At 47.6% G+C, this 16,124-nt stretch overlaps 1 protein-coding gene across 1 annotated transcript; it reads right to left on the reverse strand.

Annotated features, from left to right (window-relative positions):
* Positions 1-1,796: 1,796 nt before the first annotated feature.
* LOC122490274 (putative vomeronasal receptor-like protein 4) lies at positions 1,797-2,904 on the reverse strand. Its single transcript, XM_043592882.1, has one exon. It carries the CDS (start codon positions 2,698-2,700, stop codon positions 1,798-1,800), a length of 903 nt encoding a protein of 300 aa, XP_043448817.1. The 5' UTR covers positions 2,701-2,904; the 3' UTR covers position 1,797.
* Between the last annotated feature and the right edge of the window lie 13,220 nt (positions 2,905-16,124).

Genomic DNA, 16,124 nt, shown 5'->3' on the forward strand with positions numbered 1-16,124 from the left:
TTCGCTAGAGCTGTGACAAATAAATTCATGAGTATAGCCCCAGCATCCTAGAAGAGCTGTGTTGACGTTCTTCCCTACAAATAAGAAATTACATCAGAAGTTATTGTCACTGAACTGAAATGCCTAAATATAGTGTGAATAATTTGAATGCAGAATGACAGGTATGGACATTAATCAAATAGTCTGACTCACAGAGATCTTTGCCATTGACTAGTTGATTATGGTTCTCTAGAACCAATGTATATAAGAGGTCAACTCAAGTCTTTCTTGATCTGAAAAAGGAGAAAAACTCCAGGCCTTGTGAGTACAAATCTGACTTGAATCCCTTGCACATCATGAATGGTCATGGATCCTTAACCATTCCCAGACTGGAACCAGTTCAGTCACCCATGGCACCTAAATGATGGGAGAGACAGATCCCCAGGAAGAAACCCTGCTACATTGCCAAAGAAATACACTGATAATCTTCCCGCCGGCCATCCTGAAAGGAACATTCAGTCATATACTGTGGTAACTGTGTAGTAGATGAGGGATATAATCATCTTTTCAGAGATTCATGATCATTGGGTCTCAACTGACAATAATTCCCGGAGCTCCAAAGTCTCACTGGGGATCGCCAGTTAGAGAAGGAGTTTAGTAGGGTGACATGATCAATGAAGTTTTGTCTCAGGTGCACGGTTTCTTCTAAGAAATCCACTGTCATTTAAGAATCGTTGCTTTCCAGTGGGTAATCCATCATGTAACTCTGGTTACTTTCAAGACACTTCCTTTGTTTTAATTTTTACAAAAAAAAAATCTACAAATAGATATGTGGTATCTTATTGATTTCCTATGTAAATTAATGTAGAACCACATTATTTTGTGACTCTTTCATGGCATACTAGGATGAGGCTGGTTTTATTGTGGCAGTGTAAGGGCACTAACCAATGTGTCTTGCAACAAGTCACAAATTATTTTCAAAACAAATTATAATTCATTTTTTAAAAATACATACTCAAAGATTTAACAACTCCGAAAATATAGAAAGATGTAAAAGGAAGTTCCAGTTTTTGCTTCACTTACCCAGTTTCTCTGAAACCAGGTAACACTCTTTTAAGTGTCTTTTGAACTCTTGTAAAAGATGGAGATAAGGGCGAGTAAAAATATTACAGTCCATTTTTTAATACCATTGCTCTTGAATTACTATCTCTTATTAATTACAAATACACTTTGAATATTATTCCATAACAATACATTTTGAACTCACCTGTTCTTTCACAAGCTCAACAAAAATTCCTTTGTATGGCTGGATCCTCTAGGATATTTTCACATACCCAGCAAAACAGCCCTTTTTGGCTAGATATTTTAGTTGATGTGTTTAAAAAATTGCTGCAGTTTGTAATAGTTTTTAGGCTACAAATCTCCTACGAGCAATATTTATCTGCTCGATCCTCCTAGAAGCTTATAAGTCAAAGAGTAAGTACACTAGCTTTTTGATGGAATTTGACAGATTCTTTTCCTTCCTACAGGAAGCGTGATAGTTAAAGAGACATCTTATAAGAAAGAAAGTGGAATTGGCTAACTCTTCCCGAGGGTGGCAGGATGGACATGAGAAGAAGGCTGAGTCCCCAGAGGTTATTATAATCTCCTTCTTTGTCAGCTCATGGCTACTAGTCACCAGCTTTGTTGTATAATACGATACTTTAATTTGTTTAAGCCAGGCTTCATTTTTTTTTTTTTTTAATGCTCAGCCATAACATGTCTTCTTTCAAACTTGCTACCCAAGGGATCTGTGAAAAACCAGGCATTTTTCAGGATTTATTGAGTATGCCAACATCCACCCTGATGTCCGTCTCTGTGAATCAGCACAAACGGGCTGAGAATTGCATAGCCAAGAGTTAGAAATTCTTGAATATTTAATACGAAAGAAGCATTCTCTAAGGAGAAATTTAAGCCCAGAGAAAGAATACAATCTGTCCAATAAAATAAAAGAAAACAAAGCATCAGAAGGAGAACACTGTGAGCGGCTCTTCTCTCGGCGGGGGGGGTCTGGTGGAGGATCTTGGATTTCTGAAGGTAGAGGACGTGTCTGTGGTGCTTGTGGAGAAGAAGCACCAGATAGGCGCTGGCCCAGCCCATGAGACTCAGAAACAAGAAATCCCGCAGGGCCATGAGGATGGGAAACATCCACTTCATGATCTGGCTTCTTGGGAGGACGTAAGAGCAGCTATTTCCGTGGCTAGCTTGTGACCTGTTTAGGCTGCTCGTGTTTCTGACGTAGTAGAGTAAGTTCATGCTGACCAAGGAGTTGAGGACCCAGAAGAAGAGGCAGAAGGGAAGGATGTGCCTTGCGGATGCTGGCTTGAAGCCGGCGGGCACGGGGGCTCTGGGGCTGATGGTGGTGGCCTGGACCACGGCGAGGAAGCTGCTGGTGGAGATCGAAAGGCCCCGGGCCACCCTCTCCAGAAACACAAACGCTTTACAGCCCGTGTCGCCCAGGACGTTTCTCACACCAAACATCGCTATTGTTTTCAGCGTTACCTTGGACAAAAGTATCACGGTATTTGTAAAAACCAAGTGGATGCTAAGAAGGTGTACAGATTTCGTCGCAGTGCCCGAAAAGAAAGCGCACGTATACTTGACAAACACAGAGATGTTCCCCACGATGCCGGGTCCGGTGAGAAAGAGAAAAATGGTTGCCCGGATAGTGTTCAAAACCATGTTTTTGCTTCAAGGGCAGAGAAACTTGAATCCAGCAAGAGGCTTTCGAAGAAAGCTGTGGGCCCAGGTGGATCTGCGAAGAAAAATGCACATCAAAGGGCTCCTCCGGTGCACAGAAGACAGTCACGGTGGATGTGACAGAGCAGATTTCTGTCCAAAGAACTCTCTTCCTTTCCCCATGAGTGCTCTCGGCGGGTCATTCTATGTGGCTTCGGATGCGATCCTGAGAATCAGAATACAGAATCTGAAGCGGCAATCCGGATTTTGTTGTCTGGCTCCACACCGGCGAAGACAAACTACGTGCTCCAGAGTTTATGTGTCCCCGATACGTTCGATCCCAGCGTGTGCTGAGCGGAACTAAAATTTCCCCCAACCGGACGTCCCCCTGTGCTTTCCAGTTCTTCGCGTGACATCACCATCAGCCACCCCCAGGAAATCTGGGTCTTGCTCACCGCCCCACGTCCCCACACGAGAGCCTGAAAACCTCCCGTTGCATCAGTGTCTTCTCTAGCTCCCACATTCAGCCTGTCTCATCTGAACCCCTGAGGTTCAGCAGGCATGACGAATCTCATTCTGACGAGGATAACAATTTCCTGGTGTGCCTCCCGATTCCAATCTTTATACCTCTGATACACAGCCCTGAATACTTCCAGAGTTGTCTTTGAAAACCCAAACTGAGTCTGTGACTTCACTGCTTGCAAGTTTTCACCGGGTTTTCCTAGTTTCAACACCAAATCAGACGGCGTAGCCTTTGGAGATGGGACCCCAACTTTTAAAGCCGGATCAGCCAGAGACGTGCAGACATGGTCCGTGGGCTGGACGAGCTCTGATGGGACCTGATGCAGTCTGGGCAGGGCCCGGGGGGTGGGGGGGTGGGGGGACCTTGGAATGCTGCCCGGCAGAGGGGCAGGGGTCTGCACAGGAGGTCTGAGTCCCGCTGAGGACACGGAGGAGACCCCAGGGGAGGCCTGGGTCCCTTCAGGGCGTGTTACTGGCGCCCGGGAGGGGGCGGTTAGGAGAAGCCAGCTAACGAGGAACTGGGCGCTGTCCTGAGACAGGGGCGGTTAGGAAGTAGGGACTCCCAGGGGTGGGCAGGGTAGCCAAGTGGGCTGGGGCCGCTTGGGTAGGAAAAAGGAAGCACAGCCACGAAGGGTGATGGCGCCGGTCACACTCGCTCAAGAGCCCTGGGGGAATCCGTGTTTGCAGGGAATTGAGCGGTCAGCTGTCCCGCGGCTGTCCTCCCGCCCCGGTTGACAAGGGAACTGAGGCGCCTGCTGTCAGTCCCCGCCCGCCGGCCCCCTTCGCGCCTGGGTGAAAATGCACGCTCTCGCCCCCAACCTCTCCCACCTCCCTTTTCACCCAGAAGTGGCTAGAACACTGCTGACAGCTTCCCCAGACAACATAAACCAGGAGGTCTGACTGAACCGCGGGGCTTGCACGGGCCCTGTGTGCTTGGAAAGGCGGCCCACAGGCCTTCACCCCGCTCCCTACGCTCCCAGTCCTTAAGGGCTCGGACGACCGTGGCCCGGAAGGCGTCTGGCGGCACGAGCTGCATGAACTTAGGCTTGTGTCCGGGTTTGGCACCAGGAGGCCTCACGACCCGGGGACCTCGGTCGTGGCCTTTGGGCCCCCGCGTCCTCCCCCCCACGGACACGTGGGCAGACCGAGGCCTGCGCCACGTTGTCGGAGAAAACGTGGCAGGATCCCAACTGCCTCGCACCTCGTGAAATAAACGGCCCGCCTGATGGCAGGAACAGCACCTGAGCCAACCTTCTGGAGTCAGAACAGATTCACTGTTTAGTCCAAGGCCTGGAATCTGTTACAGTGACTGCACTCAGCACAGCTCAGTGCCCCGCCGTGTCCTCATCAAATAGGTTCCCGTTTGGTTTTGCTTCTCTCGACCCAGAGTCTCCCAAGTTTGCAGCCTTCTTTTCATCTTCCCCAAATTTCAAAGCTCTGAATCAGAGTTGGGACCGGTGTCTGTGTCACCCAATCAGCCGCTTCTCTTCGTTTCCGACCGAACCCTGGCAGAGGAGGGAGGGACGGTGTCCCCCCAGATTCGTTTTGGGAAATGTCTAAGGAAACGATTTTCCCAGACACCTTTTCCCTTCAGACAGGTGCGTAGAGCCCCTTCTGGACCTAACACCTACCCGCTGAACCAAGGAGGCGCATCCCTGTCGGCTGGTGTTCTCAACTAACAGATGAGATCAGCGCTTTCGGCTACAGACCCCTAGGGTCCAATTGCAGGGGATTGCCTTGGGCCCCCACGTCATGACCCGGCAACCCGGCAACGAAGAGGTGGGACTTCGCCAACAGCCACTGCAACGGCCACCCTGGTGGCTGTTAAGAGGTGTCCCCGCAAGCCCAGGGGCGAAGCTGACATACACCTGCGGTAGAACGTATGATAGATGGGGAGGCCGCAGGGTGCAGGCGGGAAGACAAGCTCGCAGTGAAACGCATGCACTTGGGGATTAGCAGCACGCTGGCCGAGACAAGGCCGGCTCAGCTGCCGAACACAGATGCACCAGACGCGGGTACAGATGTTGTAAACGCTGACGGGGCGGACAGAGTCGTAACACGGGTGAGCGTGGAGGCCGAAGAAAGAGTTGTTCCTGGAAACCCGAACTACCCTCACACCTGCTTGCTTTCTGGCTAAAAGAGAGCGGGAGCCCAATGTGGGGGCCCACCGCGGAGTGTCCTGTGGTACCAGACCCCGAACCCAAACGCGTCTGGAGGCACCTTTGCGGAAGGCGGCCCCACCCGCTTTCTGGCCCCGGCACGTACCTGGGAAAGGTCCGACGGGTCAGTGCGGTCAGGCTCCCGGAGCCCTCTCGGGAGCTCCCTCACTTGGTCGCAGAGAGAAGCGACGTCCCTGCCTCCGAGGCGGACTCTGTAGGGCGCAGGGCCAACTGGAGGAACCGGTCGGCTGTGCTCACCCGCACCCGCTGTGCGGTCAAGTTCTAGGTCGGTCCTTCTGGCAGGTGAACCCGCGAAGCCATATTTGTACCCTCTGGGTTTGAGGAGCTCTTGGCAAACCTACAGCCTGACCGAGACCTCAATTTCCAAAGTTGTCAGCCCGCTCGGGCGGAGAAATCCCTCGGCGGAATCTCGGTCCCTGAAGTATAGCTGTGCGTCTCCCTCCACAATTACAAGTGTGTGGCTCAGAAATGTTCTCAGTCTTAATGAGGCTTAATTGTATTAATAGGAATGTTGTGCCACGGGAAAATGAACAACAGCCAGGCTTCTGTATCCAGCCTTTCCCATTTTTCTGGCCCCCTCCTCACCTCCCCTACGTTCCAAGGCTGTGAATCAGAATGGGGACCGGCTCCTGGACACATAGAAGTCTCTTTCCTTTCTTTCTCGCGGTGTCCTTTATGCACAGGGATCTAACAAAGGGTGGCTGGGATGGAGATTCTGTTTTCTGCGCGCGTCACAAGCATGATCCGGAGAGGACAGGAGTCACCACGCTCCGCCTAGGCACACTGTGTTTTAGTGGGGAGGTGAGTTTCCTTCCACCTCTCTGAGATCCAAGCTAAGACGTCTGTCGTGGAAGACGTCCAGACAAACAAAAGAAAACAAGACAAACAAGAGGAAACAAGCAGGCATTTATTAGCACATCTACCTCCTGTGCACTTGAAGATAACCAGAAAAAATTGAGTACCTCTCTGTGGGGGCGGAGAATTCTGGCTAAACACCACTGACTTAAGGGAGGGGGAAGGGAGATGACTGATCATTTTTCAGAAGTTAGAGAAGTTAGGAGCCCACAAATACAGATTCTTAGCGAGTTAAACAGAAAGTGATCGCATCAGACACATTGTAGGGCAATTCATAGCACAGAAGTGAAAAGATTTTTAAAGCAGCCAGAAAAAAAGATTTCTGAGGAAAGGATGTGCAGATTGGCATAGATTTCTCAAAAGTCTGAAGTGAGAAGATATATTTTGACACTGTTGGGGGAAAAAATGCTGTCAACTGGCAGGGTTATACAAAGTAAATGTGTCTCTCACATATAAGGATCAAATAAATATAATGTGAGATGAAGCAAAATAGGGCGATACTGCCACTAAGAAAGATTTATTAAGGAATCTTCAAGCTCATACTTGAGGAATTATTAAAAAAAAAAAAACCTAGGAGAGCTAAAGTGTAAGTAAAAAAAAAAAAAGGAAAAGAAACCGTTAAATAGATAAACATAAGCAAATATTGCCAGTATAAGATGATGGTGAATCAGATAAATAATGTCTCCTTTTTGACTGAAAAGATGGGAATTAAAGTACTGGATAGGAATAGTTTCGCAGAAAGAAGCAATTAGATTTCCAGTGTTTCAAAGTGTTGTAATGCTTAGAGAACCTTACGGAGTACCGTGACTTCAGGCTCTGTAAAGTCAACCATGCGGGATGACATTTCAGTAATAAGCACGCAAAAAAAACCTGAACAAAATGTATACCACGTGGGTGGGTGGAGGAAAAGAAGAGTAGAATAACAGGGGAAATGAAAGAAGAAAAGACAGAGCAGAAGGAATGATAAACACAAATACGGGAAGAGTACAAATCAAAGAAATCCAAGTAGATCACTACGTACCATAACAACATGTTAATGCCCAACCATGGAATGGTCTCTCATATGGGAAGGATCTCTGGGCAGGTTTGGGTTTCGGCTAAAGGAGTCCGAGCAGGGGCTTGGGGAAGCAGGATCAGTTCCTGTTTCTGAGATGGGATTAGTAATTCGGAGAAGCCAGCAGTAAGTAAGAATTGGGTGCAGTCGTGAATCTAAGGTGGGTTAGCAATGGGGGATCCCCAGTAACAAACAGGTATATCAAAAGTGCTTTTGGGTGGGGCGCCTGGGTGGCTCCCTCGGTTAGGCGGCTGACTTCCGCTCAGGCCGTGATCTCACTGTTCGTGAGTTCGAGCCCCACGTGGGGCTCTGTGCTGACCGCTCAGAGCCTGGAGCCTGCTTCGGATGCCGCGTCTCCCTCTCTCTCTGCTCCTCCCCCACTCACGCTCTGCCTCTCTCTCTCTCTCTCTAAGATAAATAAACATTAAAAAAAATTTAAAAAACTGGTTTGGGGCCTCATTGGTATGAAAGCAGTAGGGATTTCAAGAGGGGGCATTTACAGTGTTGTTCAGCTGCTCTGTGACCTTGGAAGAAATGGTCCTGCCTGTACACTTTGCAGCCTGATTTGCCTACATGCGTCCTCAAAGCCTGATGAGTGCTCTTCTCTTTTTTCAGCATGAGCTGACTTTGATTCTCTCGGTCTGGGAGAGATTTTACTCTTCGAAACATCAAACATTTATATGTTTCACAAACATTCAACAATTTAATTTGCTCTCATTGACTTATTCTTGAGAAAGCAACGAGTCAGTAAATCACCTTCCCAAGGTCTCAGAGCTGGCCGCTGGCGGAAGCCGACATCAAACTCAGGAAAAGTAATTCCAGAGGCCGTAGATCAAGACGTTATTCTTTGCTGCCTATGACTATTGCATTAGGGGAAATTAGATATCAAATACTGCCCTTTTCCCTCTTTAAGAGGCCTATCCAACACATAATGACAGATCAGGTTAAGAGTAAAATTGTGGAAGAAGATACCTTGACTAATGAAAATAGTAAGAATGTAAGAGGACCTATATTAACACGACACAAAACAATGAAGGCAAGAGAGCATTCCTGCTGACCATAGAGGGTTTCCATATAGTGATAAAAGTTCCAAATCATATAATAAAAGAATTCCCAACTGTATATAGTTACTAAAATAATCTTAAAATATAGAAAACAGAAGTGATAGAACCACAGGGAGAAATTTACATATTCACCACTATAAAATTTCAACATACCTTTTTCACTTATTGATAGGTAAATAAGACCAGAAATTAGTAAACATTTAGAACAACATAATTAATAATTTAAAACATATTTAGACTCTTACATCCTAAAATTAAAGAGAATATGTATTATTAAGATGGTGTAGGGGCGCCTTGATGGCTCAGTCAGTTGGGCATCCGACTTTCGCTCAGGTCATGATCTCGAGGTCCGCGAGTTCAAGCCCCACGTTGGGCTCTGTGCTGACAGCTCAGAGCCTGGAGCCTGCTTCGGATTCTGTGTCTCCCTGTCTCTCTGCCCTTCCCCATCCACTCCCTGCCTCTCTCTCTCTCTCTCAAAACTAAATAAACATAAAAAAAAGAAGGTGTGCAAAACATTACGGGGCCCTAAGGTCTCAAAAAATATTTTAACAGTATAGTTAAAACTGTATTTTCTGAAAAATATAGTTAGGTTAGAAATAAATATCAAAAGGTAAGACATAATATTTCCCTGCTTATTTTCATTTGTTACATATGCATGGATCCCAAAACAATACACATGGAGTTTCCCTTGTTTGAAACTCTATTAAAATTGTACCTTAACTTACCTAACTTTCTCCCGCTTGTTCGTCTTGTGGTTGTAGGCGCAATTCATTATACCCAGTGCTGTCAAATATTCAGTTGTACGAATGTATCACGACGTCTTTATTCATTCTCTTACTGGCTTAGATTTATTTCTAGTTCTTGTTGGTTGTTATTCATTTGCCCTAAAAGCAACTCTACTAACTGCCTTGTGTCCTGCACAAACGTGCCAGACGCACCCTACAGAAGTGGCTCTCAAAGAACCGAGTGCCTCAGCGCTCCCTGGACGGCCTGTTAAAACACAAATCATTGGGAAACACTCCCAAGAGTTTCGGACTCAGTAGGTCTGGGACGGGCCGTAGAATTTTCATCTCTAACCAGTTCCCAAGTGATGCTCAGATCTCTGAACCCCACGTCAGGACCACACTTCAAAAACTAGTATTCTAAGGTATACGTCGTAGAGTAGTAAGGTATCTGGTAACAGTGAGATATGGCAGTGGTCATTTAACAGCTGAGTCATAGGCCATGAGTTATTCACACTTCCTGGTTAATAATTTCAGGGGCGCCTGGGTGGCTCAGTCGGTTAAGCGTCCGACTTCAGCTCAGGCCATGATCTCACGGTTCATGAGTTCGAGCCCCACGTTGGGCTCTGTGCTGACAGCTCAGAGCCTGGAGCCTGCTTCACATTCTGTGTCTCCCTCTCTCTCTGACCCTCCCCCGCTCATGCTCTGTCCCTCTCTCTGTCAAAAATAAATGAACATTAAAAAAGGAATAATCCCGAACTATTTCCACAGATGTTCCAATCAACAAGCCACCAGCCCTAAATCCCCAGTGTCCCACATGCTCACTAACACTTGGTCTTCGGTCCCTTTAAATTTGAGAAAAATATTATTTTTGTGTGTGGTTTTAATTTACATTGCCATAAAACTACTGAGCCCGAGTGTGTCCTCATCTTTATATATTCCATTCAGGTTTTTACTCTTCTGCAGAATGGCTCTTCCTCCCCGCCCCCATTTTTTTCTTTTGTCTTTTTCCTGTTTATTTTAGCAAGGCTTCATATATATTCTGAATACTGATTCAGCATAGTTGGTTGTAGATACGGTTTACCAGTCTGTAGCTTGCTATTTTCCTTACTTAGGGGGCTTTAAAAAAATTTTTTTTTAATATTTATTTTTTGAGAGACAGAGAGAAAGAGACAGAGCATGGGCAGGGGAGGGGCCGAGAGAGAGGGAGACACAGAATCGGAAGCAGGCTCCAGGCTCAAGCTGTCAGCACAGAGCCACGAGGGGCTCCAACTCACAAACTGTGAGATTACGACCTGAGCCGAAGTCGGACGCTCAACTGACTGAGCCACCCAGGCGCTCTACTTAGGGGGCTTTTGGAGGAGCATGATTTATGAGAGATCTGGGTAGGAGTCCTACTGGCTGCCCTCTGGGAGTTACTTAAGCCCTCCAGCCTCAGCATCCAACTTATTTCTCCCATTTTCATGAAGGTCAAATGACTTATATAAAGTACTCTGATGTATAATTCATTATCATGTGCCTCTCTTTACAGGCGCTGAGCGAAAATTGCAGCAATCTGGCGTTTTCTCCAAAGAGTGCCTCCCGTCTGCATCCTTGTGCCGACGGGAGCTCTGCGAACAGCAGACACGGTCTGCGAGAAGATATTCAGACACTCGCGCGCACCCCACTTTGGGGGAGCACAAAGGTTACACTAAGGGACCCGAAGGACTGAATAAAAGCCGTGTAAGTGAGATGAAAAGCAACGTAAGCGAGCAAAGCGTGCGTCATCAGCAGCGCCCAGCAGGACGGGAGGTGCTCCCAGGGTTGTCCTCCCCGAAGGGATGGAAAACCCCCAGTGTCCTCTGCGCCCTCACCTCTCCCCTCCTTCCACTAACCCCCACCTCACCCAGCTGACGGGAACCCAGCTCACTCCGGGGCCCAGCCAGCACCTGTCAGTCCCGGGCCTTCCTTCACGGCCAGGTCCTGCGGAGAAGGACTATGTAAGCCCGTCTGTGCCACGAGGCGGGGGTGAATGTCACATTAGCTTCCCTCCCCTGCTTGAATGGACCAGCTAGAAAGGAGCCATCTCTGTAAGTGGCACTAGGGACCCGAACAACTCTGGGTGGGGGGTACGCTCATCCCACTCAGACCCGGGTCTGGACCATGACCGCAGGACCTGACCTTCTGGGCCACCGACACCATTTGGAGGCAAACTTGCAAAAGAAATGAACCCACTCAGAAGGGAGCACCTCAGTGAGCTGTATGGACTGACTCAGAGCCCACGACCAGCCCCCAGATCAGGAAGCCAGCACCCCAGGAGTCCCCCTCCTGCTCCCTTCTGGACCCCGTCTATCACGAGGTGGGGGGGGAGCAGTGGGGGTTCTGACCCTGCCCCTCAGTGATCTTCTGTTATCAGTGTGGGTGCAGTTTAAACTATTCACGAAGTGAGCACTTGTGATTCTCAGGTGTCTTTCCTGAGCTGTGGCGACCAGTGGGGCGGGGGTGGGGGTGGCAGGAGGCCCTAATGAGGTCCGGGGACCCCCAGCCCCCCCACCAGGGCCCCAGCTGCACCAGCGCTCAGCCTGCAGTGCGTTGACTCTAATTGCATGAGGACGGTTCCCGGCTCCGCAAATTACAGAGCATCAGGGAGAGGGGAGAAGTGGGCCCCGGGGACCCACCTGGTGCACAAGGAGCCCTTGACACTGACATCGTGACCTCAGCGCCTGAGCCAGGGGCACGGGGACCCGGGGAGGTATAACAGGGCCCGGCTGGCGCTGCGGCCAGAACACCCTCTCCCCGAGCAGGGCCGCGTGCAGCTGACGAGGTGGGTACCCCTGGCGGCCACGGGTGGGCGCCGGCCTTGGCTTCGGACACAGGCCCTTGGGGGGCAGGGCGGGGCCGGACAGGCGCGAGAGGAGAGGAGAGTCGGAGCCGCTCTGCTGGGTCGGTTGTGTGGCAGGAGCGGCCGAGACCCAGGGGGAGGACAGCTGGCCGCCTCCCAGCCCTTCGGGAGACGCGGCTTCTCTGTGCTGCACAGGAGGTGAGCCCGGGGGTCCACGCTGTGCCGGAAGCTGCCCCTTCCTCCCGGGGTGGCGGGGGGGGGGGGGCGTCAGATGGACGCCCAGGGCGGCTCACCCGGGTGTGCGCGCACGCACTGACTCTCTCTGGAGTTTTCTCTCAGCTCGTGTGCACGTCCCCTCCCGGCAGAGGGGCTCTGTGCCCGTTAGTTCTGCCTTTTCGGCACTGGGCACGCTTGCCTGCTCTACTAAGATTTAGAATTCCAAGTGTTGTCACATGTATTCTGCATTTTTCTTTTAAACCGCACAGTAGCTTCAAAACCTAACACAGTAGACCCTTAGCATTGCTGAGACACTGACACAAAGGGTGGAAGGAAAGCGCGCATGACACTAATGGTTGTCTTTTAGGGAATTGCTCTTTAGTAGTTTCCAGGCAGTGACGCTCACTCAGTCCTCCCAACAGACCAGTCCGATACAAAGCATCGGTCCCATTTTACAGATGGGGGTCGTGGGGCCCTAGGGAGCTCACGTAACATGTAGAGGGAGAGCGGAGGAACCAGGGTTTGAAGGTGGGAGCGGCGGACCGCAAAGCTAGCGGGTGTGAGTCCGGGCACGAGTGTGCGTCCCGGATCAACGAGGCCGGGTAAGCCGCCGGGGGATCCAGGCCCCAGTCTCCGGGAGACTGGGCAGGTCCGTCAGGTGGGAGGTAGAAATGGACGGGCCGGCCTGGAAAGGAGAGATGAGGGGAGCAGAGGGGGGATGGTCACAAAGAGTGAGGGAAAGGGGAGCAGCGCCTGGAAGCAAAACCAAGTCACTAACGTGAACCGAGACGCGCCTTACGAACGTGTCCCAGGTCCTGACCAAACGCTTCAACATATCCATGGTTTCATCCTATTTATTTGCTACAGTGTTATATTTGCTATAGCGGCGAGTCGCCAATTACTGAACCATTTAGCAAGTACTATATAAGAGAGAGAAAACCCGGGCTCCCCAAATCATAGAGCTAGACACAGCCAGATTGGGGTGCACACCCAGGGTTTAAATGCAGTCTCCGGGATGCTGCTTTTATCATTTCCCACCGCTGAGCCTGGCACAGCCCTTGGGTCTCAGGCTTATAAAGGAAATAAATCTTGAAAACACTGATACCTTAACATTGTAAATCTTATGGTTGGAATTGCCTTATGGAATGAAGGCAATTCTAGTTTTGTTTCCTACTGTTCTTTATTCTTTGATCTCAACTCAGGCAGATGCCTCTTTTTCCTTTCAATATTAAGCAATCCAATGATGGTAGGACCGTTGTTGTCTATGTGAGATATTTTTCTATCCCCGAATGGTATTGCTAAAATTGATTTGTAAAAGAGCTCTATTTAGTTGATTTAAAGTCAGGTGCTCATAAAAATTGGGCATTCTAAAACTCAGAAAGGTAGAAACTAACCCAAATGCTATGCAAGTTCACGTGATCTAATAAAATACTTGATATAAAAGCTAGTTTAGGGGCACCTGGGTGGCCTAGTCCGTTAAGCGTCCGACTCTTGATTTCGGCTCAGGTCACGATCTCACGGTCTCAAGATCGAGCTCTGAGTCAGGCTCCATGCAATGTGGAGCCTGCTCCGGATTCTCTCTTTCCCTCTGCCCCACTCTCCTGCTTGTTCTCTCTCTCTACCTCAAGAAATGAAAATAAAAAATAAACTACCATTTAAAAAAGCTAGTTTAAGGCTGATGGTTTCTTTAAAACAGACGTGTCTTTAGAATTGTTGACATTAAATGTAAAAAATTTATTCTGAGTTTACTAGCCAAGTAAGTTCATGTCTCCTAGGAGACCTGTGAACAACAAACAGAATGTGATAGCTTAAGATAATGGCTGATTTTGCCTAATGTTTAGTGAGGTTTTTGCACGTAATCTACATATAACTTTTAAAAGCAAGTAAATGGAAGATACATTGTTATAAATAAGCCTTCCAGTAACATTTATGTCCACTTGATTTTTCTAAGTCTTTTTGGTAACCTAAAACTTTAAAATTTTGCTGGATTAGGTTAAATGGTAAATTAAGTGAAATCCATTAGAAAGCTAGATCGTTTCCAAACAAGACAAAATATTCCAACAGTAATTACTAAATACAGTTTTATCTACTTTGGGCTTCTTTTACAGAGACACGAAAAGATATTTAGATATGTTGACTTAAATTTTTTAATATTTAATTTAATTAAAAAAAGATATTCTTCTAGAAATTTTGAAATGTATTCATAATTTTACAAATCTAAAGAATGCTGGTACAAGGGCATTAATCCTGTCCATTGTTATGACCTCATCTAAACCTAATCAACTCCCAAGTCCCCCCACCCTTCCTAATAACACATCACATCACATCACATCACATCACATCACATTCTTATGTTGAATTGTGGGGGACGCAAACATTCAGTCCATAGCAGCTGGTTTCTGATGAATAGACAGGAGTGAGAGATAAGAAGGGTGGTAGCAGGTGAGGCACAGGGACTTTATGCATATTCCTGTGGGTCAGATAAGTGCCAAGATTCAGTTTGTTTGCAGGAGTTAAATGTACGCTAGCACTTTCCTACAAGATGGATCCGAAAGCAAGGATGTCAAGCAGGTAGCTTTGCACAGATCAAGAGAAGGCAACTGAGCTCGGACTAAATGCAAAGCCATCAAGGGACTGTAAGATAGAGATTCAAAGAAACAGACTTCTGCTTTGAAATCTCAACTGGCACAAAATGAATAGGGAAAATCCTATTTTTAGGGAAGAGTCAGGAGCTAGGAAAATATACTAACCACAGTATGAGATATCAGGGTAGCACTTCTGACGGAGAAAATGGTCAGGTTAGACAAATGTTACGTTACACAAAAGTAAATTCAAAATGGATAAAATACCTAACTGTGATACAGGAAACCATCAAAATCCTGCAGGAGAAAACAGGCAGCAATGTCTTTGGCCCGGCCAAGCAACTTCTTACTGGATGTGTCGCTGAGGCAAGGGAAATAAAAGCAAAAGTGAACAATTAGGACTTCGTCAAGATAAAAAACTTCTGCACAAGGAAGGAAGCAATCAACAAAAACTAAAAGGCAACGGACGGAATGGGAGAAGATATTTGCAAACGACATATCAGATAAAGCGTTAGTATCCAAAATCTGTAAAGAATTTACCCAGCTCAACACCTAAAAACCAAATAATCCAGTGAAGAAGTGTGCAAAAACATGAATAGACACTTTTCCAAAAAAGACATCCAGAGGGCCAGCAGACACATGAAAAGATGCTCAACATCACTCATCATCAGGGAAATACAAATCAAAACCACAATGAGATATTACCTCAAGCCAGTCAGAATCACTAAAATTAACAACTCGGGAAACAACAGATGTTGGCAAGGATGTGGAGAAAGGGGAGAACACTCTTGCGCTTTTGGTGGGAATGCAAGCTGATGCAGCCACTCTGGAAAACAGTATGGAGGTTCCCCAAAAAGTTAAACATAAAATTACCCTACAACTCAGTAATTGCACTATTAGGTATTTATCCAAAGGATACACAAATGCTGGTTCAAAGGGGGCACATGCACCCCAATGTTTACAACAGCGCTATCAACAATAGCTAAATTATGGAAAGAGCCCAAATGTCCATCTATTGATGAGTGGATAAAGAAGATGTGGTGTGTATATACACACACACACACACACACACACACACACAATGGAATACTCCTCAGCAATGAAAAAGATTTAAATCTTGCTTTTTGCAACAACATGGATGTACCTGGAGGGTATTATGCTAAGCAAAATAAGTCAGTCAGAGAAAGACAGATTCCGTGTGATTTCACTCATATGTGGAATTTGAGAAACTCAACAGATGAACATAGGGGAAGGGAAGGAAAAATAAGATTCAAACAGAGGGGGAGGCAAACCATAAGAGACTCTTAAATACAGAGAACAAACTGAGGGTTGCTGGAGCAGGGTGAGTGGGGGGATGGGCTAACTGGGGGCTGGGCATTGAGGAGGGCCCTTGTTGGGATGAGCCCTGGGT

Source organism: Prionailurus bengalensis, chromosome B2 (assembly GCF_016509475.1).
Source record: "Prionailurus bengalensis isolate Pbe53 chromosome B2, Fcat_Pben_1.1_paternal_pri, whole genome shotgun sequence".
NCBI classification, from domain to species: domain Eukaryota; kingdom Metazoa; phylum Chordata; class Mammalia; order Carnivora; family Felidae; genus Prionailurus; species Prionailurus bengalensis.